The 27,511-nt window shown below is 34.7% G+C and overlaps 1 protein-coding gene and 1 long non-coding RNA gene across 5 annotated transcripts in view; both read right to left on the reverse strand.

Annotated features, from left to right (window-relative positions):
• Positions 1 to 27,511, reverse strand: part of cntnap2a (contactin associated protein 2a) — a 743,992-nt gene that overhangs the window by 494,998 nt on the left and 221,483 nt on the right. For all 4 annotated transcript variants that reach the window (XR_015524505.2, XR_015524506.1, XM_087308738.1 and 1 more), the window contains 1 exon segment: positions 1,148 to 1,258. Coding sequence is in view for 2 of the 4 variants with exons in the window: in XM_087308738.1 (XP_087164864.1) it covers positions 1,148 to 1,258 (111 nt within the window). In the remaining 2 variants the exon portion in view is untranslated.
• On the reverse strand, positions 12,167 to 16,476 carry LOC147838019 (uncharacterized). The gene is made up of 2 exons (XR_015524887.1): positions 14,614 to 16,476; positions 12,167 to 14,528 (listed from the first exon to the last, which is right to left on the reverse strand). It is a non-coding gene; the product is annotated as an uncharacterized LOC147838019 (long non-coding RNA).

Here is a 27,511-nt window from a genome sequence, read left to right on the forward strand (position 1 = left end):
CAGTTGAGAAACACTGTCGTAGAGAACATACACGCTTCATTCAATATAAATCTGTTTGCTTCATTTACACACTGCTGTAATCAATCTTAAACACTTGTATCATTTTTAATTGAATAATACTGATGTAATCAGGGTTTGAGAGGTATTGCTATAAAGTACATGAACATACTGTATTCACCAAACAGAGATAGACTGATAGCTAAATATTGCCCTATCCTAACAAACCATGCAACAAATGTAAAGTGTATTTATTCAGCTTTCTGGTGATGTATACATTTCAATGTAAAAAACACATTCCATCACCTGTCTCTTGTTTACCAATCTTCCTTACTTTCGTGCTTCCTCTTCCATACTGCAACATTGGCTTATTTATTGAAAATTAATATTTATAGCTCCTGTAAAACATATTTATTGAACACCACTATTTGTAGCTATACTACTGTAAGCATGTTTATTGAAGACTAATAGTTTATACCTATTGCTTTTTTATTGTGGTTCCAGCTGATTGGTGTGTCTACAGTTTTGCAGCAGTGTGTGTGCACACCTGATGGCTGTGTTTAATCCATGGTTCATGTGTGTGTTCATTTGAAGGCCTTTGCTTTGAAATTGCAAGGAAATTCTATTATGAAAAAGTTCTGTGTCAAAAGCATCCAAGTGTGTTTAGTGATTTGCTTATCAATGTGTGTAATGTTTTGCAAAAAGTGTGAAGCTGACAATGTGCCTACAGATGTGCAGATTTAGCCTTGTGTTTTGCTCCTTGAGTGTACGGTTTTGCTAACTGTGGGAAACGTTAACTTTTAGTATGTTAGCAATCATGAAAAACTGTAATTGTTAAGATAAAAAAAGCCAACTGAAATGATATGTTTGACTTGTGTACTCATCCCTGAACACCATTGTGTTATAAATGTGTTAATGTTTTTATTGTAAGAAGTTCATTATAAAATGTTTAAAAAATATATTATTATTAATGCGACATAAAGGAATTAATGTTTCTGTTTGTTTTAAAATATTAATACATTAGGAAATTACCATTGCAGCTTTAATGGTATATTTAACTTTAGCCCACCACCCTCAATCAAGTTTGATTTTTGGCTCTTCATAAGCTAAAGTTTGGGCACCCCTGTATTATAAAAAGCATTTACAGTACCTCCTCTTTTGTTAAGTTTGGCGTATCCTGGAACATAGCTACTAGCGAACACAGAAGAGCTTGTGAAGGCATTGTGGAGTAGTTGTGTGACCAGAGCTTCATCACATTTTTCTGCAGAAGAAAAACACAGAGAGAGAGGAAGAGAAAGAAACATTATGATCACATGAAATAACCCAACACAAAGCAGTGAAGCAGCACTTCAATTTCAAATCTATTTATTTTAGGAGACTAAAAGCACCCTTGCCACAAGATGCAGGAAGAAATGAGAGAAGCCAAATGTTTACTGAGCTGAGATGCACATGATGGAAGACCTTTTCTGACTGCAGGCTCTATTAACACTGCTATATTAAAGAGTCAAAGCGTTTGGAGGATGGAGGCTGTGCTCCCGCTGGTCATTATTCAGGTCTGAGGGCTTCGCGGTTACAAGGCTAAAATGCCAAGACAAGTGCACTTTCCCAGTAGGTGTGGAGAGAAATAGCAGTGAATTAGTCATTATGCTCAAGAGAATTCAAGATATGTGGCTTGATGTGTTTACATATTAAGAGATGATTGGTTTATCAGTTTCATAAGGAAAAGAAAAAGAGTGATAAAAGCAGTGGGTGACACATGCCCAACACACCATCAAATTATAAAAAACAAGGCTTGGCATATTCAAAAGCACGTCTCTATAAATAATGATTACATTCACTGCGAGCACTGTTATGAAGTGTTAAAGGTAAATGGCAACAAGCACAGTGTAGCATTATGCTATTATTTAAACCAAACGACAGAAATGTTTCATTTATTTTGTTTAAAGTTGAGTTTTACAAGAAACTAAATTAAAATAAAATATAAATGCAACATTTAAACAGTATTTTCACACACACACTCACTACAGCCAATGTAGTTTACAATTTATGTCTTTGGACTGTGGGGGAAACCAGAGCACTTGAAGGAAACCCACACAAACATGAGGAGAACATGCAAACTCCACACAGAAACACTAACTTGTCCAGACGGGACTCAAATCAGCAACCTTCTTGTATTGAGGTGACAGTGCTAACCACTGAGCCACCGTGCGAAGAAACTTCTGTATTTCATTAATTTATAGTGTTAATGCAGCAATGCTTTGAAGTACTACACTTATCAATCTACAAACTGTGCCATTGTTACACAGACTAAAACACAACCAGAAGCATGATGAGAAAGTCAATGCTCACTACAAACAACTCATAATAATATGTTTTCCTCAAGCAAGGCTAATCAACAACATTATGGTAACACACATGAAACTAGAGTAATGCAATAAACATTATTTATCAAAATTGGATCCAACCAGAGCACTTGGTGGAAACCCATATAAAGCCGAGGAGAACATACAAACTCCAGACAGAAATGCCAACTGATCCAGCCGGGCTTGAACCAGCAACCTTCTTGCTGTGAGGCGATTGTGCTACCCACTGCACCACCTGTGCTGCACATGATGTGGACTAGTAAAAATAATTATAGTACTTTAAAAAAAAATCTGAAAAAGTCCATTTACAGTTATTCACTGTTTACACTGTATTAGGGAAGCTTACTGTTACAGGTTACAAGATTTTACTGTAGCATAAAAATAAAGTTAAAATCACAGCCATCTGTTCCACAGTGTAGCTTTACTCAAGAGTAATGATATACATTATACCTAATATACCTGTCAATTATGTCATGTCATTTTTTACTTTCCCCTTTTTGCAAAAAAGTTAAACAGATTTTTCATCATATATCACAAATATGAACACACACAACATGCACACAACACACAAATGCACGCACGCACACACAGTCACACAGCAGGACCCTATTATACACCTTGCGTAATAAGGCACAAGAGGTGTTTGGCGTGATTTGTTGCTATTTTCAGACCAGCGTAACCCTAAATTTCACATTTTGCACCATGTTTTTTAAATAGCGAATCAATTTGTGACACATCATGGACTCATGGGCATGTTGGTCTGAAAAGGAGGCATGTTAAGGTGCATTGTTGGCACATTGCTATTTTAAGGAACTGAAATAGACTGCGTCATTGACCAGTTTATTTGTTTATTATTATTTTTTTATTAAGGATTAAAATGTAACAAAAAATATTATTTTCTACATAAATATAAAAACCACGGCCTCCATGCCTTAATGTCGGGGGGCTATTTTCAGTTTATTAATGACAACTGGCTTTTGTATAAGGGTATTATTTTTGGTATTATTTATTAAATGCATATCTATATTTGTTTTAATAAAAAAAGTTTAGATTTGTCCACCAGTCAGGTTTTGAAGACGTATGTATTGCCATATGGGGCATTGATTTAGATGGTGTGTTTGGATATAACTCCACACTTGGTTATTATTGTTCATTTATTCGTTTGCTGGAAACTTGAACTGAATTTAGAAATAGTTTTGAAACAAATCTTTGCGATTAACAAACAAAATTATATCATTAAATATGTAGGCTGATGGATGTCTTCATTGGAGTCCGTACAACACAGTTTCCTTATCCATGAAAGTAAAGGAGTAAAGTAAAGTAAAGAGGCTGAATAGAGGAGGATCATTCTTTATCCTTAGGCTGCAGATGATCTGTTTAACTGTTTTCTCGCTAGTGAAGCTCTCAGTTTTTTCCACCTACAAAGTTTACCATGTAAATAGTAAATGCGTAACACAATTGACTATTAAAGGGAATGTGAGATGAGACTCTGATTGGTTTAATGCACATTATGCTTAAAACACACTCATAACTCATTAAGAGAATAAGCACAAGCCTGTTAGACCAACGCCAAAGTACAGATAATATTTTCCCATCCTTAAAATAGCAAAACTGTATCCAGGCATGCTCTTAATGCTTTTGTGCCATTTGCTTTAGACTTTGTACCTAGACCCTTCAAATAGAGCCCATAGTCTCCTTTATTCATGTGTAAATTGGTGTTTACATAGGCATCTTATGGTTATAAACTCACAAAGCAATGACTGACAGTTTATAACGCACATTAACCAAGCATTGACGCCAACTCAAGATGTACTACAAGTACTACAAAAACGTCCACCGTATCAGATTTCATCCTATTTTTGCTAGTTTCATCTCAGACAACAGGATATGCCAATCTGGACAAGTATGCCAATGATGAATGGCACGAAATGATATGGCATATGCAAAGACAGCTTCCAGACACAAACTGTCCCAGCAGAGCCTTAGCCAGAGTGACTGATAGCAGCAGTTTGGTGCATTCAATACGAAAACACATCCGATTATATTTGCTTTCAGCCGTGCACTCAATCAGAAACCCTGGACGGAGAGAGAACTAGTTCATATGTGAGGAGGGTGCAGACATCTGACATCTCACTCAACGTTCAAGCAATATTTAGCCGTTTGTCTCCAAATCCCAAGTCAAATCATTCTTTTGACCAGAAATGCCTTCAAACAGATGGCTGTCCAAACTGAGAACTGCGTCTTTTATTATGCTCGTTTTCTCTAGTACCCAAAGGACGTGTGAAAAACAGTACACTCTGTCATGTGTGCTTTCTCAACCTGTTGGTGGATACCAGAAGCATCCAATTACAGTTGACATCATAGTGTCAAACCAGCATAATTACTGTCATCTGCATGGCATTATGGTGACAGATGGAAAACAGGCAATTAATGATTTAAGAAAATAAAACATTACAGTTTCTCCTGAGAAGTCAAAGCTAAAACATGCTAATTTGCTTCAGAGAGTGAAGACGAACATCTAGTCATAGACAACAGTTGTGTGTGAATATAGAAGTCAATGGAGTCAATGAAGTCAATTCAGTGTTTGTTTAAATACCATACTGCACATGTTGTTTGGATTTTGATAGTATGACTATTAATCTTACGATCACCAACAATCTAGCCTGTGTAGATCGCTGCGGAACTACACATGTCCCACTGATATGAACTACGACTCCCAGAAGTCTTTACACTCATTACTTCTGCCACGGCTGACAATCATTAAGACACTGACGCACACAGCTGAAGCTTATGGTTGACTCATTACTTGGACTATTTATACACCTCACATTTTCACACACATGTTGAGTCATGTTCACTGTTAAACTGTAGCATCACAAAGCATTTATCCCATCTAGTCTTTTGAACCTTGCCTTGTTTTTCTATTATTGATTTCTTTCCACCTGTACTGACCATTCGCCTGTTTTTGACTACAATCTTGGATTACCTTTATGTTCCTCTCTACTACCCGTTTGACCATTGCCTGCCTGACTACTCCTATTAATTTACTGTGTGTAGATCCTTAACTCTGTTGTCCAGTATCCTACTGTTACAATTAATGTCTCAAATATATTCTATCTATAATATTTGTCATACTAATAACTCACACATATGAGACTATAATGTATATAATTACTCTACGTCAGGGGTCACCAACCCTGTTCCTGGGGAGCTACCTTTCTGCAGAATTCAGTCCCAACCCTGTGTTTGGTCAGGGTTGCAAATAAAATCTGCAGGAAGGTAGCTCTCCAGGAACAAGGTTGGTGACCACTGCTCTACGTTATATGCTACTTTAAACTAGTAACATGCTAAATCATGCCCCAGATATTTAAGCAGCATACTAATCTATGTTAGCATCATGCTAATGTATACTAAAACATGCATATTCATGTTGAGGATATTTTTGCAACATGCTAAATCATGCTAGCAGCAGGCTAGTTTATATTAGAAATGTTCGCACAACATGGTAATGCATGCTAAAACATTCAACCGTACACTGTCACGTGTGCTTTCTCAACCTGTTGGTGAATACCAGACGCACCCAATTACAGCTGACTCTATAGTGTCAAACCAGCGTAATTACTGTCATCTGCATGGCGTTACAGTGACAGGTGGAAAACACACAATTAATGATTTAAGAAAATAACACATTACATTTTCTCTTGACGACTCAGTGATGAAACATGCAGACCTGCAGTGAAGATGAACATCTAGCCATTTTCAGAGTTTCAGCCATGAAAATACAAGTCAGTGGACTTAATTTTTTTTTTAATATGCATTCTGTTGTTTTAATATCCTAGTGTACATGTTATTTGATAGATAGTATGACTAATAATGTCTATATGATCTCTCATTTTAATATATTATATTCAGAGTTGTTTTTAAGCATAAATTAGCATGTTGTTTCCATGATTTTGCATGAATTAGTATGTTGCTAGAATGCATGCCAGTACCTGACAGATGGAAAACACAATTAATTATTTAAGAAAATAAAGCATTACAGTTTCTCTTGAGGACTTAATGTTAAAAACATGCAGATTTGCTGCAGGGAAAGTCATCTATGAACTGAACTGAGTTTTTGATATGAAATTATAATCCATTGAATGAAAAAAATCTTTTAATAGGTGCAGGCAATGTTGTGAAACAGCTGAAATTGGTGTAATTCAGAATCCAAATTATAATAATCATGTTTACATTGATATTACTTTGATAATATGGTAATATTTGGAAACGTAAAAATCTTTAAAGGGATAATGCAACCAAAACTACATTTTTGTCATAATTTACTCATTCATCACTTGTCAACAAACCTGTTTGAATTTGTTGAACACAAAAGAAACATGAAAAATGCTGGAAATCTGCAACTACCGAATTCCATAGTATTTGTTTATCCTATCATGGAAGTCAGTCGTTACAGGTTTCTAACATCAACAATATTCAACAAACTCATAAAGGGTTGGAAGAACTTCAGGATCAGTAAATGGTGAGTATATTGTCATTTTAAGGTGCACTATCCCTTTAAGACACAAATAGTACTATTTTATACAAAACATGTGCGGTAGTTCACTCTGAATAAAGCACAGCAAGAGAAAAGTAAAAAGTAGTTGAAAATGATAGTACAAATGATGCTATCGCTTAGTGGTTAAAGATCTTGGCTGGGATCCAAAAGGTTGTAGGTTCAGAACCCTGCCAAGAGCCATAATCACTGCGTCCTTGAGCAAAGCTATTAACCTGAGGACATGAAGGCGATTGACCCTGTAATAAATGTACTGGATGTTTGGATAAAAGTGTCAGTTAAATGACAAGGTGGGCAATGCAAACCATAGTTACTATATGACAAGGTACAAAGAAATGGCCTGCACAGGCTGACAGCACAGTTTTAAATCAACTGAATGTGTCTTTAATTTACTAAAAGTCAAAAAGTGACTGAGGAAATGACTCACTGGTGAGTTATTATAGCTACACTTGCAGGTTAAATCACTGAATAAGCCAAAGAACTAAAGATTTTGCGGTCATTTATGGCTATGCCTTCATAAGCGTCCCTATCCATTAGATTCTATGCGTCACTGCAATCACAGCACTATAATTCTCTTTGTAGATGCTTGTATTGAACTTGATGTAGCATTATTAGTTTGGAAGCTTTTACGGTTATAATTTTGGCACAGGAAAGGCAGTTTGACTTGCGATCACCACAAAGGACTTCCCAAGATTGGCTCAGAGGAGGAAAATCAGGTTTTGATTCTCTGAGGTACATCTGGAAAGCTGAAACTGCAGAAATCATGGATCGTATATCAGGATCGTGGGTAAAGACACATTACTGTAAGACCTGCAAATCATTGTTCAATCCTAAAACAAATTTCAGCCTATTCCAGAGAGGAAGGCGAAATGGAAGCATGTCACAAAATGGATTTACTTGTCCATGTGACATTTTCCCCTGTACAAATACCTTTGGCCTGAGCAAATATCACAAAGCTCACCACATGAATGACTAAAATCTAATTAATCATTCATTCAGAATATTTCAGCAAATACAAGACAAACAAAAAGGAGCTACTACAGTACGTTTAGCTGCATTTAAGTCGGTACTATGCTCATTATCTGTGTTTATTTAGCGTAGTATGTAGGAGTGCTCGAGGAAGGCTATTTTTAAACCAATTTTACTTTCGTTGCCTGCATATTAAAAACAGACTTTCTGTGGGAAACACTGCTGGATGTTATTGGCGGGTTATGAGTCTGATTCACCTTGCCCGAGGAAGGCACATCGCTTTAATAGTCAGCATGGTCATTATCTCATGGTTCTCTCATTCATGCTGCTCTTCCATCCTGCCAAAACTGCCTTTTTCCCAAAGTATTTAAAGCCTGTTTTATGTAAAAATTGGTTTTCTCACAGCATGTGTGACATGATAACAGTGAAAGGCACCTGTTCAATCTTTTTGTGATTGAATTAAATTCTGTATGCAGTGGATCTTTATGCATTTCTGTAATCAATCTACAAAAGGAAAGATGTTAGTATTTTACACTGATATCTAAAGACTGGCTCACATGATCACATAAGCACCGGTTTCTTTTTGTGTCATGCCAGTTTAAAAATCAAACCCTTTTAAAATTCAATGTAGAAAATTTTGTGTGTGAGTGTGTATAGATAAACTGTCAAAAATATTGATGTCTTTTTTTGTTTGGCTATAGAATCATCTCAACTTCTCTAGTCATCTCAACTTTGATCAATCAAACTGATAAAAATATTAAGTTAAACTTCGTATAACAAAAAATAGTAACAAAAAAAGTTGTTATATTATTTTATAATGTATTCTGACACAAATTTTCTGAGCTGATTTAAAATGATGTATCACCGCTCTGCTAGTGAGAGTTCAAATGCATCAGATGAAAAGCATATTAAAGGGGGCATGTCAGATACTAGAGAGAGAGTTTGATGAGAAACTGTGGTATTAGTATGGAGTTGATGTGAATAAAACCATAGATCCATTTAGGCGGAAGTGTCAAACTACAAGCTTTACATGTTTATATCGGTTTTATATCTTCTAAACATGAATTCCGCTATGGTTTAGGAGCACACTAGTTAAATAGATATCTTAATAGTTAATAGAAGCAACTCTGATGCTAACATCTAAAACATTTTTTTTTACTGCCATGGGACCATCAAACACAACATCCCACTGAAGTATTTTTTACTCATAATCTCCATCCTTTTATGACCACTTCATGAGATGTCTCCTTCCAGCAGAATAACTCGCGGTGTGTCAAAAATCTAGTCATCTCAACTTCAATCAATCAAACTGATAAAAAATATTAAGTTAAACTCTGTAAAATAAAAAATAGCAACAAAAAAGTTATCATATTGTTTTAAGAAAGTGTATAATTTATTCTGACACACATTTTCTGAGCTGATTTAAAACAACATATACACACACACACACACACACACACACACACACACACACACACACACACACACACACACACACACACACACACATATATATATATATATATATATATATATATATATATATATATATATATATATATATATATATATATATATATATATCAGCTTTTCATGAAAGCAGAAACTTGTGATTTGTGTCCCCTTAAAATGTTAAAAGGAACCGTTTATAATGTAAATTCCTGTTTAGCCTTTAGCCAATATGAGTTGACATTGGGTTAAACTGTGCAATCCAGCCTGCTGGGTTAAAACGTGTAACCCAACTTGCTGGACTACTTAAACCCAGCATGTGTTCTGTCCAATATGAAGCACCACTGGGTTGCATATTGGGTTGTTTCTAGCTCAGCGATTTTTCTAGAGTGTATAAAAATAAAACCCAGTGTAGAGGAAACACTGGAGATACAGTTGAAGTCCCATTTACATGCATTTTACACAGACTGATTAAAGAAGCTCGGAATAGCTTAATTATTTACAATGCGAAAATAAATTAGAATAATTGGATAGATAATGTCATGGGATTATTTTTATTCTGTTTATTTTTAACATGCAAATTAGAGATACCAAACTATTAACGAACAATAGAATAAGTGTCAGTGGATGCCATTAATATGCCCACGTTTGAGGCGTACATGGCTTGCACACAAAATGTACAGCAGATACGTAGGAAAAAAAAACAATGAAAAGAGCACACAGGGGTTTATTAATAACTTCTCACGCTTGTAGAAACAGAACACTGTATGTTTTTTTTTTTTTTTTTTTTTTTTTTTGCTTAGAGCCAATGGAAAGCCAGTCATTTAATACTGGCTAAATGGCAACTCTATGTATCAACTTGCTCGACAGACTACATTTCTTCCTTTCCTTCTAATGTTGTGATGTATCCCAATCAATATCACACTGTGTTTGTTCATTTAGGACATGGAGCATTGGATTCTCCTGAAATATGAGCCTGGTTTCTTCCGAGGTGATTTCTGTCACCTGACTGAGGCTTCCTTGCCATTGTCTACTTTGGCTTCCTTCATTAGCTTCTAAAAGAAACTTACTCTAATATTCAATAATAACCAGTAATCCAGTTAGGCAGCATGGTGGCGCAGTGGGTAGCATAATCGCCCCACAGCAAGATGGCCGCTGATTGGAGCTCTGGCTGGGTCAGTTGGTGCTTCTGTGTGGAGTTTGCACCTTCTTCCTGTGTTCGTGTGGGGTTCTTCTGGGTGCTCCGGTTTCCCCCACAAAGACATGCGGTATAGGTAATTGGGTATATAAAATTTTCCCTGGTGTATGTGTGTATATGAAAGTGTATGGGTGTTTCCCAGTAATGGGTTGCAGCTGAAAGAGCATCCGGTGTTTAAAACATATGCTGGATATATTGGCAGTTTATTTCACTGTGGCGACCCCAGATTAATAAAAGGACTAAGCTGACAAGAAAATGAATGAATGATTTCTCCAGTTAACAGTAGCCATTGTGAATGTTTACTGGATTTGAGAATAACCCTTCATTAAAAGTCTTAAGGAAATTTCTGTATTATAAAGTGCAACAAAAAATATGGGGATTTCATTATAAGAACAATAAATCTTTGATTTGCTACTGACTTTTTTACCCGTGTATATGGTCAATTTGCTTATTTATTTATATTTATTTATTAGCAGGGGTACAAATAATTTACTGTATATTTAGCCAAGGCTGCCTCTAATAATTGACTGAATGATTGTCAACCAGAACAGGCCTGGTCAAACATTTTGTTGATTGATTAGTCACAGGGGAAAAAAATGCACAGAAAGTGGTGCAATAAATAGACTATATGTTATATTTCAATTGAGAACCTTTAGATTTTTATTCAATGTTTAATTTTAAGGCTTGTCTTTTAGCCTAATTGTATTTCTATTTAAAGCTTTTAGGTATTTTTGCATGTTCACTATATTTAATTTTGTTTATTAGTTATTATGCACTTTGTAATAAATTCATTTGTTAAAGTTACTTTACCAAACAAAGTATAGCAATTTTATAAGATGTCATTTGTGTAAATGTTACCATCTTATTTAACTAATAAGTTTTGTATATTCAGGAAAGCTCCATGATTTTGTTTTCCCGACACATTTAAAATCTTTTCTTTTATTGGTGTCATTTCTTGCTTGTGCAAGAAATGTATCTATTTTTAATGTATTAATAAAGTATTCCCATACAACACAAAACAATGTTATAAATTACATTTATTTCAGCCCTTGAACTCAACCCTGTGTTTGTTTAAGTAGCCCTAATTAATTAATTAAAGAAATGAGAAATTAGTTGACTAACAACTTCAATGAACAACTACTCGACTAGCAACATCTTTAGTTGGGGACAGCCTAGATTTAGTAGAACATGAGAATAAATTAGACTGATGTTAGCTGCGGGACAGTTGCTATGGGGAGAAAGAGAAAAAAACAACAACAAAAAAAAAAAAACAAGCAGAAGTCACTCTTTGCCAAACAACTGAACTGTTTTATCTTTTAATATCTCTGGAGCTATTTGAACTCTCTCACTGCTTAAACTCTGAATCTGTGCTCCAGGTGGTCTGCCCTGTGATGTGAACAGTTGTTCCCCCCTTTTTTTTATGGGGATGAATCTTAGATTTTTATTTTAAATTTTTTTGCACAAAACAACCAAAGGGAGGTTACACTTTCATAGCCACTCACAATGTTTTAGCCCACACAGACAAGCAATTAATGATTTATGCCTATTCAAATGCTTGTTAACCTAAATATATGACCAGCTGATCACATGACGCAAACTGAACTCATGTAGGCATATGAACTCATCAGGGCAATCTACTGTTCAAACTAAGCATGTGCTGTAAATCACTTTGAATCTTGAATCACCACACAGGCTAGTCTGAGTATTTAAGAAACTGCTGATTTGCTGGGATGTTAATACCCAGCCATCAAAATCTAAAGGATGGTCTTATAAAGAGAAAATATTCAGTGAATGCCAATTCTCATAAAAATGCTTTGTCAAAATGCCAGAAGTCGGAAGAGAATGACCATACAAGTTCAACAGATATAAAGTCAACAGTACTCAACCACATAATACAAGGTATTTGATACTAAAGTCTGCATGAGAGCATTCTAAATGCTCAACACATCAACCCTTGAAGCAGATGATCTACAGCAGCAGAAGAGCAGACTGGTGACACTATCATATAGCAATAGCATACTGAGGCTACAACTATATAACAATTTGGAAAAAAGTTTGCCTGGCCTAATGAGTCCCACCGTTTGCATGTCAAATTTGGTGTAACATGAAATCGTGAATCCATACTCCACTTTATCAATTGTTCAGGAGGCAGGTGATATTTTTGGATTGGTTACCATTTGAGCTCCATTTATGGGTTGTTTCCACTGAGTGATACTGTACTGTACTGTATTGTACTGACCCACTTCCATGGTCAGAAGTATCTAAATAGCAAACCGAACCATTTTACCTTTTTGGGACCCTAACACAAGGGTACCTAACACAACAGCATGTTACAGTACCAAAAGTATAGAGACTGACTATGAAAACCAATGATATTGCTTTACAGAGAATCGACAGGCCAGGGAAGCAACAACACAGGAAGTGGCGTATTTATATATAATTTCAAATACCACTTGCTGGAAACGTAAGTCTGATTGGGGTGACCTGTACCGAATCATACTTCACTGAACTGTACCACTTACTTATTGTTACTGATAGTCTCTATCTTTTATGACCACTTCATGAGATGTCTACTCCCAGCAGAATAACATGTAATATGTCAACAAACTCAAATCAACTCAAACTGGGTTCCTGTATATGACATTAAGTTCACTATACTCACATGGCCTTCATAGTCAATGGATATCAACATAATATATCTTTAAGAAGTTGCACTGAAAAAACACATACATCAGCCAGTGGAACCAATAGCAAATGTGGATTTGTAAGATGAAACTACATATCTCAACTTGCAATATCAGACACAATTCACCCAATGGAGCTATAGTGACATCACTGTGAGGGGTAGGGTTAGGTGTGTGCATTAAAAGCATTGTTTGTTGCTCAACTTGCAACTGCATAGAGTCTGCATAAAGACCTCTCAAAGTGAAAATTTAGAGAAAAAATATTTTTAGATGTTGTTTTCACTTGCACACACTTCCAGATTTTTGTAGAATGGCACTTTATGCATGATATTCTGCAAAAGACGTGAGAAGTAAACACAACAGTCAAACATGTCAGTCAAACAGATGTTTGCATAGAAAAATCAATAGAAAACAGCGCAGCAGAATACTAAACATAAAAAGTACTACTGTATTTTGAAAACACTACTGCTTGCTTAAAAGTGACTGGCTGGAAAATGTTGATATTGTACTTGTTTGAATGAATGCTTTTCAATACTTAAACTTTTATTTAATTTTAGTTTATTTCTCACTTTGTATTTTTGGGGGAAAAAAAATTTATAAAAAAATTATATAAAATTATACAAAAATTTTAAAAGTGAATTTGTTGTACATTTACATAATTAAACTGTCCGTGTGTGGTTAATTTGCTCTTCAGTTTCTTTCCTCTGTTAAACACAAATAAAACATTTTAAATAATGTTGGAGACTGAAAATCATAGACTTTCATAGTATTTCCTACTATGCAAACCATTTTTCCATTTTCCTATGGAAATGAACAGCTACTGGTTTCCAAAAACCTTCAAAATATTTTCTTTTGTGTTAAAAAAGAAAATATTCATACAGCGCTGTGAATATGGGCGAGATTAAACAAGATGATTAGACATTTAATAAAAAAAAAAACGAGTGATTGGTCCATATTTGAAATTTCTGTCCAGAGAGGTCATGTTTTGATCCTTGATTGGTCTCATGCAGTCACGTGTTGTGATTTTGCAGGTCAGAGTTCACCATGCTTGAACTTTGCAACTCAGCAAACTGCGAAACTTGGCGCACAAAATTGGATTTCCGGTCTGACGCATTAGCGTGCATATGAATAAAAAATCTATAGGAAGAAAAGTGCAGTGTGAACACAACTTAACTAGCTAGATAGCAAACTAACTAACTAACCAACTAGCAAACTAACTAGTTAGCAAAATAACTAGCTAGCAAAATAACTAACTAGCAAACTAACAAACTAACTAGCTAGCAAACTAAACAACTAACTAGTAAACTAACTAACTAGCAAACTAACTAGCAAAATTACTAACTAACTAAGTAGCTAGCAAACTAACTAGGTAGCAAACTAATTCGCTAGCAAACTAACTAGGCAACCTAACTAGCAAAATAACTAACTAACCAATTAACTAGCAAATTAACTAACAATCAAAATAAATAATAAATAAAATAAACAAACAAACAAATAAATAAACAAATAAACAAACTGTAGTATCACCCAGCCATACTTCAATGTCAGTTCAACAGCTGTTGTGTAACAGCATCTATATAGCTTCATATCCATTTACTGCAGTATGAAGACAAACAATCAAAAATGAAAAATTGACGTCTCCAGGACTGTTAGACAGTTTCAATCCCAGCAGTGCAAAAATAATCATGTTGCATCAAAAAAACCAAACCAACAGAAAATCTAAAGAGACATAACAGCACCTCCTTTGTCTTGTATCTTAATGTGCACCTGTGCTTGATGATCACATCTTGTCCCGCTGGCTACTAGCTGTCATCTGGGTGTTTCCCGAAAGCTGAAGGGGGCATTTTAATCATAGTCAGGTCTCGACTGACTGCTTTGCTCAACTAAATCTGACTGATCAGCCTCTATGCATGATCAAATTCTGTTTTTTTTTTCACCCTGTTCATTTCAGTGAACACCTGACAAGTCTGATTTGCCACAGCCTCCAGGTGCATTTGATCTTGTGTGTGCGAGTGGGTAAGTGTGTGTGTGTGTGTGTGTTGTCAGTATATCAGGTGAAGATGATGGATACACTCTTGGGGGATAGAAAGCATCAAGAGAAGTCACACTGCGCTGTAAAATCAGCATGGGAATAATTATATATTTTACCTATAACTAATCTCTCCTTCTTGGTATAACAATAGATTGTCATCTTATCAGTTCATAAGTCATATCACTATGATGATGAGAAGTTTCATTTCACTCTTGAGGATTTAGAAAGTATGTAACTTAATTAGAAAAGATTCATATGTAATTCATAGTGGGATATACATTAGAGTTGGCATTCAAAATGTAAAAGTGTAATTCATGTCTGGAAAACAGGGTGGCATTGAAGTTGAGTATCTTAAATTAAAAAATAAAGGATTTGTATGCTCCAAATACCCCACATTTTTCATTAGTCTAATTACTTTTTTCTGCATTGTACATATGGATCGTAAATTAGATTTATATGTATTCCCCAAATTTTCAACGCAATAACTCATGTATGGCAACATAAATGTCTGCCTTTGTTTTGGTTCTTTTAACCCACCCTGCCAGTTTATCCAAATATATATTCAGCACCCCAGGTTGCCTCGATTGAAAACAGCATATTTTATTCATTCAGAAAGGCTAACGAAGCATTCGCTCATTACTGAAATGTGACCTCCGGTGGACAGTAACAGACACAGAAATGAGGCGCAAATACAGAGTTCCATATGAGGTTATTGATTAGCAAATAAAATAAATATTACGAGCGTAAAAATTAGGTCAGCAGGTTACATCGTAACCCCGTGTCCTAACATCATGCTAAGAGACAAGATTTGCAGTGATAAGCTGTTTGCACCAGACGAAAGATGACAGAAATTTAAATACAGCCATTCAGAAGCACAGATAAAGAAATAGTAGCCATTTCTATTATATCAATTGGAGGAGTTGGTTAAAACAAAAACTTCTTGTAATATGGGAAATTTTCTTTTTTTCACGTGCCGTTGCTTTTATATAGAACATGATAGAAATAAGCCTTTAGGATCAATCGTCAGATTCGCTTCTTTTCCTCAATCTGGCAACCTGTACATGCGTTTGTTTTGATCCAGGAATGCAATACCTAGTTTAACCACAGGGTGTCAAACTTACATACTGCACTTTTAAAGTTATTTTTAATATTAAGTTATAATTTGAAGATAAGTGGTTCATTCCTATGTGGTGACCCCTGATAAATAAGTACTAATCTGGAAATGAATGAATAAATAAATAAATAAATAAATAAATAAATAAATAAATAAATAAATAAATAAATAAATAAACAAACAAACAAATAAAAAAATAATAAATAAATAAATAAATAAATAAATAAATAAATAAATAAATAAATAAATAAATAAATAAACAATTAAATAACCAAAACAGAAAACTAAAAATCTGTCATATAAAGTAACCAATATAAATGTTTTGCTATGTATAACAATACCAATAGACCATTTCAATGTGGTAATTTCATTGGCCCATGAACATTTCCTGCATCTTTTCATACTATTTTATAGCTGTAACAAGAGGCAATTAAATCATATTTTTACTTTAAAACAGCTACTATGAAATTATTTCAAGAGTTCACATTTAGCTGATGATTGATTTTTAAAGCAAGTTTGGCATGTTGTCCTGGGAGAGAGCCCTGAGCTCATAAGATCAGGGGCCTCATGTACAAAGACTTGCGTGGAAATCTTACTAAAACATTGCGTACGCACAAAGCTGTAAATGTGCGTACGCAGAAATTTCAGATGTATGAAACACTGCGTACGCCGAATCTCACGCATATTCTTTTGTACATCTGAATGAACGTTAAACTGAGCACAACATGCACGAGCACAAAACCCCTCCCTGCCTCCTCCCCGTATGAATATGCTAATGACTATGCTAATGGCAAAACCCAACGAAAAAGCAATGGCAAAAGCAAGCAAAAAGAGAAACTTTGAACAGAATGTGAATTGGAGGTGCTGCTTTCGAAGGTAGACCGGAGAAAAGCGGTGTTATTTGCAAGTTTGTTTTCCGGAATTAACAACAAAAGAAAAAAATAGAGTGGGAGAGTTTAGCTGATGCGGTTAACACAGTTGGGTCTGAACATCGCACTGAGTGCATTAAAAAAAAGACATAGTGTGGTTTATATCTGTAAAATGTTGCAGGACACTTAACAGTTTCAGTGGCGCTACTCGTTAGACGCATGTGATCATGAATAGACACGTTCGAGCATGAACTCGGCTCGAATCCAGCGTCTGATGAACTCTTTCTTGTTTTTTCCCCCGCTACATATCAGAGGCCCCAGGTGTTTCGAGAACTCCCCCCTTATTTAGATTTGATGACAGATTGTAAATTGCTTGATAGAGATATGCTGCTGGTTAAGATCTCGACTATAATGCTAATTTAGATTGATCAATTCACTTTTGATGCACGTTTTTTGATTTTGAGGGGGAAACGAATAACCCGGGGGAAACCCACACAAGCACTGGGAGAACATGTAAACTTTGCATAGAAACGACAACTGCCCTGTTAAGGATTTGAACCAGTAACAATCTTGCTGTGTGGCAACAGTACTAACTATTGGGCAACAGTGCCACCCTATAAAGGGAAATGTGGAGGAGTAGGGGTAAAAGGGGGGTTTCATCTGGTTATTTAATGTGACTCAGCAATGGTCTGATTGGCAAATCATTCATTAGGTAATGCAGGACTAGCTGTGATCAATCATAAGCATGTGCTCCTCTCGAAATTAGTTTATAACTAAACATCATCTATCAATATGTGGATCTTTTTGGATTTTCTGAAGCTATGGGTATTTGAAATGTAAAACAGCAAATACATTTGGACTATTGTTATTGTTTACATTTTTATAAGTGGTCTATATTCAAGGAGTGCTTGTAACAACCACTACCACATTTAAACCTAAATTACGAAATCCCAACAGTATTTGCATAAAGCTTTTGAATCAGCAATTTTATTTGTCAAATCTACCATCAACGACATCTACCATCAGTGCAGCTGTTTCTACTATGCATGTCTTGACAATTTATCTTTTTATATTTTACCGAAACAAGAAATAAAGAAAAAGCATGGGATCTGTCAAGTAGATCTATTGTTGTACCACGAATAGCTCTATTTCAGTGGGTTAGATAAATGAATTTGGCTTTGCCCTTGTGTTTAATATATCATTCGAATAAGCATGTGATACTTGGCAAATCAGAATCTCTCAGACCTTAAATCTCCCAATGAATATCAAATTGTGTCCTATTTTGTGCACCCCGAATTCTGCATTCCCATCTAGCAAACATGCAACGTCGCCGTCCAAAGTTTGGCATGAGATCCCAAGTGTGAAATTGTTCCATGGTCACTGTGAATCCGATCTGCTGGAGATGGAATTAAACGCATTTTTCGAGGCAACAGTAGGACGGAGGAGGAACGAAACAGAGATGCAGCCCTGTTTCTGGCTAAGGGGATCCTTGCCATCCTCTATTAGTGGCTCTATTCAATCACAAGGCAGAGAGAAGCTTATCAACAAATGACAGCTACACATGCAAGCCACAAACGGAGTCACAGTTTTCCAGCAGCCGTACTGGAGATGACAAGCGTGCTAGATGATCTCAGTGGTCGTCTGGATGCTGTGGGCAGTGATGGCGCTTTTGCTAAGCTCAGGGTAATGAATCTCTTTCTTTCACTATCAGTGGGTGAAATAAGAGTTTGGCTAAGTTATAATGGGAGTGACAGTTAAATGCAGTCTTTTTAAAAGGTCGTTGTTCAGGGCTTAATGTTTACTTACTTTTTTTTCTAAGCCAAGTGCTTCTAGAGCCTGTTAAATAACAGCATAGCCACCTTTTTAAGAGTTTATTATATGAACCTGTATGGATGGCTAAATCTTTTCATAATATCAGACCTCAAGAACTGCTTGAGAGACTTGCTGTGCAATAAAACAATAAACTTTATAATCTGAGAAGAAGAAGATCAGCTAGGAAACCAGTTGTACAACTGTCTCGATCTTGCATCCTGTGCCCTTGACTTTACCCTCTCCACCAGGGGTGCGTTTCCCAAAACTGTCATTAGCCAACTAAGGTCGCAAGTTCCATCGTTACAAACATAGTTGGTTGATTTGCCATTTCCCAAATCCGTTGCTCCAACAAACATTCGCAAACTGCCTCGCAAACTTGAGCACTCGCATTTACACCTCTGGAGCTGTAGTTTGAGACATAGCTCCTGGCTGTGTACTAATCCCTCTTATCCCCTCTATGCCCTATTCATTTAGAACATTCTAACATTCAAAATTGGAATTATTAAAAATAAAAATTAGTTAAGGTCATCTCTCTTAGGTGTAATTTGCTTTCTAACTATTTTTACAGTTTAGCTTTAGCAATCTTCATGTTTACAATTGTGCTCTCTTTGCAGTGCTCTTTGATAAAAATTGACTTTGATGCACATTGATGTCATTTGGAACACAGCCTCATGGCGAAAGCTATAGGTGACCAATTATCATAAGGAATTAAATATAGGAATTTATTTGACGTCTTCAAAGCTTGTGAAAACAACAAGCATACGCTAATTCTTTTAATTTATAGTAAGTTATTTATTAAGAATCTGTACTGTATATGGCCTGCTTGTTAGAACTTTCTGCAGTGGTTTACAAGTGTCAAATTGTAAAAGTAGACTTTTCTAAAAAAAAAAAAACAAATAAATAAAAAATATCTTACTTAATAATAATAATAATAATAATAATAATAATAATAATAATAATAATAATCTTTAATATATTATTAATATTACTAAAGTATAATTTTTTTCAGGCGAGGCAGTGGCGCAGTAGGTAGTGCTGTCGCCTCACAGCAAGAAGGTCGCTGGTTCAAACCTCAGCTCAGTTGGTATTTCTGTGTGGAGTTTGCATGTTCTCCCTGCCTTCGTGTGGGTTTCCTCTGGGTGCTCCGGTTTCCCCCATTGGTGAATTGGGTAGGCTAAATTGTGTGTGTGTGTGTGTGTGTGTGTGTGTGTGTGGATGTTTCCCAGAGATGGGTTGTGGCTGGAAGGGCATCCACTGCGTAAAAACTTGCTGGATAAGTTGGCGGTTCATTCTGCTGTGGCGACCCAGGGTTAATAAAGGGACTAAGCCGACAACAAAATGAATGAATGAATAATTTCTTCATTTCTACAAACTAAATATTAAATCTAATGTCTTAATGAATCGCCTTATTAATTATTGATTTATTTATATCATTTATATATGATATTAGAATAGTGTAAGTGGTTTTATGTTTTAGAATAGGATATCATATTCTCAATAATATTAGTAAAGCAAACATTGGCCCTATATGTTCCATTTACATATATTTCAGTTAATATGGAAAGCGAGTGCATGTTTTTACCAAATCTTTTATTGGATTTTATTTTAAATGCATCTTTGTGTAATATTTATTTGTGCAATATATATATATATATATATATATATTGCACAAATAAATGATAGGGTTTTTCTCTAAATTATTAGTTACTTAGAGCATCATTATGTGTGTTTTACGTTATAACGTTTAACGTTTAACTAACATGGTTTAATTGATGGATCTGCAACAGAGAAACTATGCGTTTTTGAAACAGTCATCACTACATCGTTCTTTTCCCAAACGATGCATCGTACCATGATAGTTCAGCCGCGAGTTATGTTGTTGTTTGGGAAATGCACCCCAGAGCAGCTCACTTACATTCCACATAGAATGTCCAAGTTTTTAATATTGTGTTTCTTGTGGCTCTACCCTGCAGACACACAACGTCATAAGACATTAATCTTAGGATAGATTAAGAAAAATTTTATTTTGACATCCAATAACGACATGAAATGCCAACTGGCCCAGCCAGGACTCGAACCAGCTACTTTCTTGCTGTGATGCGACAGTGCTAACCACCAAGCCACCTATACTTCATTTAATTTTTTTTTTAGAAAGTATTAATTTATTAAAAGTATTAAAGTATTGCTTTAAGATAATTAAGACTTACTTTTATCACCATATTTTTAATAAAATCAAATTTTTCCTGTTTTTCAAAGAACCCACAGAAACATTCACACACATATTCCTAAATACATTTTACAGTTCACACACATCTATTTTTAGTTGCAAATGAAAGCAAAATGCTCACACTGTAGATACCTGCTGTTCTGGCCTCAGCAGGTATGGCTGGAAATTATGAAATGAATGTGCGGGGAATGGAAGCAGGCCTGCAGACTGGTGTGCCAGAGCGTTTCAGAGAGTCCACTAATCACTTCAGTAGTGCACACATACACACACATACACACTCTCTCTTTCTGCTTGAAGCTCACTATCATTCACACACACACACACACACACACATAATGCTGACAATAATGTTCAGCCATGAGCCATAGACTGCTATGTGTGTAAAGCTGTAAAGGAGAAACTGATGAAATAAACGAACGGGACTTCATCAAATACTTCTTTTAATATATCAATAGCTGGTATTTGCTTTGTAATTTATAGCATTTACTGGCAGTTTACAGAAGGACTTGAGTCATCCTGCTAACTCTGATGAAAGACGTGATAAATGAGCTTGAGTCCATCTGTGTTGCCTGAATCTGAGTGGATTGCATTTCTGATGTGAGACCGATAGTTATAGATGCCTGAAGGCTTAATGGATTAAATGCATTAAAGCAGTGCTTCTCAAACTTCTCAAGGCAAGTATTCCCTTTGATTTCATTAAAAAAATTCCAATTCCACCATCTAAGCATTTTGAATCCAAAACGCTGCAGTTTTGTCTTGTCTTTTGGCATCTAGTCAAATTGGCATATAACAGTTCATCTTTGTTGTTAGGCTTGATATCATTGGTTATGAAGGATAATATTGATCCAGAATGAACACTGATTACGTAAAACTATATAACATCAGCCACTATATTAATAATAAAATATAATTATAAGTGCTAATGTCTTTTTTCTGATTTTTTTTTTTTATAAATTAATTCATACTTTATTCATACACTTATTATGCATCTGTTATACTTTATTCATATACATACACACACAAACATTTAAAAACATAATAGTTGCCTTGATTTACATGTTTCATTTCATTTCTAGAATTATCTCATAAAACAATGTCAATGCTAAAGAAAGCCAGCTAATGTTTGTATATCTTGTGTTGAAAAAAAGTTGCCCTAGAACACACAGAAACTACAGCTAATGGCCAAGCAATGAGTACAGAGATCTCATTTTCACTTATGAGCTTTGATATGCAGAATTGGATGAAAAAGTTTCAGAAATTAGTGACTTTGGTTGGTAATTCTAATTACTTTCGAAAGTAAGATTGTAAATTTTTAACAATTAGTATGGTGAATGTTTCCATCCAAAGATGTAGATTAAATTTATGCGGAAAACTGGAATATCACATAAAAGATGTGACAATAGCTGCGTCCCAAATGGCACACTATACACTATGCACTCATGCACTATGTACTTATGCACTTACACACTCAACAGGATAGTATATGTATGTAGTGTTGTCCCAAATGGCACACTAATGCTTTTTTTACTTAGCGGAAATTCAAACCGTTTTCCTGATAACGTTTGACGGTTGCCAATCAGTGAAATAAACGACCGAATTATCAAATAATACCTGCCATGAGTATTGCCACATTCACCATCGGGAGGCGCTATAATCACTCTCGTAGGAGAATTTTGCTTTCACCATCCAGAATAAATAAAGTTATTCAGCGTGTGCGTTTGATAGCTCCGCCCCTTCTGCTACGTAAGCAAACCTGCGGTCGTTAAGTGTGTGAAGTGTCCATGATTACACACTTCATTTTAGCAGCTGAATGAGTGCATCATCCGGGTAATTAAAGTGCACTTAATATTTTTAGAGTTTTCAGTGTGAACACACTACTTACACTATTTATACTACAAAATGGCGTAGAATAGTGCATAAGTATGCGATTTGGGTTTCCATCCAACAAGTCAAAGAGAATAAAACCATCTCCTCCTGATTAACTGGTGCCAAATATCAACAAAATGTATAACAGGAGAAGCTGCGTGAATCTTTACCTTCATTTAAAAAAATTACTTGTGCCTCAGAAGACAAGACTGACACGTAATGATTGTGTTGTGGCGTTTGAAGGTGTGAGACGCAGAGCACAGCTGCTCTTGACAGTTCTGGAGGTAATTAATAACATAATGACACTAATACTAAAATGGCTAAGGTGTTTTAGAATGACCAAAACAACATTTCAGATGTTTTACACTGTGCTGTTGGTTTGTCAATTTACATGACTTTTTCAATGTGCTTACTGGAATTTGTTTAGTAAAAGTATAGTTTATGCACTACACTTTTGCACTGTAGTTTATGCACAACTTATGCACATCTGTTTTTTTATGAGCATTTTATACGCATTGTCATGCCGTTTACATCAACAGTTTTATTATGCACCTCTCCTAAATGCACATATAAATAGGTGGATGGAAACAGCTGATTTGTATAAACCCCATATAACTGACAATTTTTCTATACAATATTAAAAATAATACTAATACTATAATATTGAGCTATTTCAGATACCAAGGAAATATTCAAAGAAAGAAAGAAAGAAAGAAAGAAAGAAAAAAAGAAAGAAAGAAAGAAAGAAAGAATGAGCTTTTGTGTAAGTTTGTTTGTCAGAAAATGACTATTGCTTGTATGTTGATACTTTAATTTGTGAATTTAACACAACAAATACAGAATATGGTATTGATAAATTAAATTGCATTGATTTATTGAATCAATAAATAAATTGTTTCAATTTACTGATGATTCTGATGTGAAAAGTGTCAAATGACTTCTAGAGAATTGAAATAACTAATATTTCTAGTATTACATACTATACTTTAGTTTCGGTTCACAAGCATGTGAAAATCATAATGATTGTTAAGTAATTAGATATATTTAGGGGCATTTTTAAACTTATTTTCAAGTTTTTAATCAAATAAATGTCTCATCTGGGAGTATCCAAGTGGGTGACACTTCAAATTGACCATTACCGCCGCACTTTGAAAAATTAAAAGCATGCTTTTAGGTGTAACAGCAGTTTGCGACTATGCCGCCATAGGGCACAAAGGGACAGGATGTGAATGAACAAAAATATACAGTAGTTGTAAAGATCCTGCTACTTGTAATTAAAGATAAAATATCTAAACAATTCCTTTGTTTATCAGTTTCCTTCATTAATCATTAAAACATTTATTATCAACTTAAACTTCTTAAGTACAATGAGGATTCATTTGGAAATAAAAACTAAGGTAATAAAAGACAGCTAAAATGAAAGTAGAAACATACCTAAGTACACACATAAATAAATAAATAATTAATTAAATAAAGCAGTGTTTTAGTCTAAATAAAGAAAGATGTACAGTATTTTTAAAGTGATAGGACGAAGATAGTCAATAAATAAGCTTTTCATATACAGTTTTCATTTACAGCTTTCCTTTGTTGATTTTTTTTATTATATTTTGCTTTCTATTTTTATGTCTTATTATTGTATATAAATAACAAATGAATAATTAAATGGCCCTCAATAATTATTTATTAAAAGACATACTAACAGTCTAAACAGCATTGCATAGAACAGTAATATATATATAGAATATATATATATATATATATATACATATATATATATATATATATATATATATATATATATATATATATATATATATATATATATATATATATATATATATATATATATATATATATATATATATCAGAATGATTAGCCCCCTTTTGATTTTTTATTTTTTTTTCCAAGTTATGTATAACTGGGCAAGGAAATTTTCAAAGCATGTCTGATAATATTTGCTCTTCTGGAGAAAGTCTTATTTGTTTTGTTTCGGCTAAAATAAAAGCAGTTATTAAATTTTTTAACACCATTTTAAGGACAAAATTATTAGCCCCTTTAAGCAATTTTGTTTTTTGATAGTCTACAGAACAAACCATCATGGTACAATAACTTGCCTAATTACCCTAACCTCCCTAGTTAACCTGATTAACCTAGTTAAGCCTTTAAATGCCACTTTAAGCTGTATAGAAATGTCTTGAAAAATATCTAGTCAAATATTATTTACTGTCATCATGGCCAAGATAAAATAAACCAGTTATTAGAAATGAGTTATTAAAACTATTATGTTTAGAAAAGTGTTGAAAAATCCTCTCTCTGTTAAACAGAAGTTACAGAAATAATATATATATATATATTATATATTATATATATATTATATATAATATTATATATTATATATTATAATATATATATATATTAATTATATATATATAAAAATTTTTTAATCAAGTCATGCAAAAAAAAAAAAAAAAAAATAGCCAGAACATAATCAGACAAACAATAGACTCCCACTGTGTTCATTTTTATCAAGGTTCAACAAAAGCAAGAAACAGGTGGTTGAACAATCTCGATGAAACATCCGAACACAGCTGAGCCGCAGCACCACAACATATTAAAACCTGCATCTGTTCACCCAGGTTGAGAATAATTAAGGCCAAATTCCATTTCGCAGCCAACCTCTTCATTCTGACCCTGGCTTGAGATGCTGTTTTATAGGATGGCGTTTCCCAAGAAGCTCGGTTCGCTTGGGTTAATGGGAGCCTGAGGCTGGCGAGGCTAACTAGCTAACATGTAGAGAGCTAAAAGGTTGCAGCTTTGTTCGAGAGTCAGCCACCAGTTTCTAATTACAGCAACAGCCCTAAACAAACAGCAGCACAAAAGTTCAGCAGTGCACATGCACACACGAGCACCAGATCATACAAGTGCCTAATGTTTCATTAGTGCAGGAACACAACGCCATTGGTCAGGGTGTTGCTAATGGGTTTGCGGTGTATTAGCTCTTTCTTACTCATTCTGAAGGCTATTAGCAATGGATTAATTGAACCGGAGACCCATTTCCCTCTTCAGAATTCACATCTTCAAAATTTCATGAAAAATAATTGGTGTGTACATAATAGCCCTAATTATACTTCAAGGAAAGAGAAAACGTGAAATATGATGTGTGGCGGGCTAATAATAAAACCAAATTCTAATTAAAATCCTTGACATTGCTTGAGTATCAGGCAACAAAGAAACAATTAATTTAAATAAAAAATAATAATAATAATCAGGTTTCTCAAACTTTGCATCAAAGCTTCCTCTCGGATACTGATCCTACATCATATGCTCAGGCTGTAACTTCACACAACCTGAAGACATACAGAATTGCATTAGTTTGAATCAAACCATCTGTTCTGATCAAACATTCAAGGACAGTGAGTATATTAGCCTTGAAAGATGACACTGTAAGGTCCTGTTTTACATTTTCCTCTCGCGCTCCTGAACTTTAAAACTAAATGAAAGTTTGAAGAAGTACAGGTTGGGCTGTGGATCTGGTTCCAATCATCCGTCTTGTTCACATTTCACATTTTAATAAAAGATATCAACACTTCTATTCAGCTTTAGTTTGAGTGAATGATTTCATGATTTTCTCTCAAATTACATTAAATATAACATATCAAGTAGTTATATTGTAGATGTCATAGATAAATAGTTTTTAGTTTTTTTTTTTTTTTTCAAATTTGTCACATTTTGTCCAGGGGTCCTTTTTTGTGATACGGTCCGTGGGAGTTGTTTGAATTTTTTTCGATTTTTCCCTCTTTGGCGCTCTCTCTCTCTCCCTGTCTGTTATTTGCTCTTGCTCTCGCCCTATTACCATTTGTTCCACTATTTTCATCTTCACAGTTATTTGCTGATTGGATCCTGTCAATCCTCATTAGATTGTCATTAAGAAAGCAGAGGTACCACTTAAAAAAAAAAAAAAAAAAAAAAAAAAAAAAAAATATATATATATATATATATATATATATATATATATATATATATATATATATATATGTATATATATATATTTTTTTATGCAGTTTATTTACAAAACATATTTTATTTACAACAAACAAAACAAAACAAATCTACAAAGGGAAAAAATCTCTAGAGAAAGAGCGTTTTAATGCTAGGGCCCCATACGTGCAATTGCTTAAGACTCCCAAATAACCAAGTCCACTCCTGACTGTATATAATAGGGTCAGGTTATGGTACAAGGGTATTTCATGCCATCTTTGCCTTTAAAGGCTCTTATTGTGTGATTAAATCTTAAGAATCAAATGTTTGCCAGTGGATCCTTGAGTCAAGATTAACTTTGTGGCTCAGCGGCTTCCAACATTGGTTATTAGCTGAG

This window comes from Danio rerio, chromosome 24 (assembly GCF_052040795.2).
Source record: "Danio rerio strain M-AB ecotype USA chromosome 24, GRCz13ab, whole genome shotgun sequence".
Taxonomy (NCBI): Eukaryota; Metazoa; Chordata; class Actinopteri; order Cypriniformes; family Danionidae; genus Danio; species Danio rerio.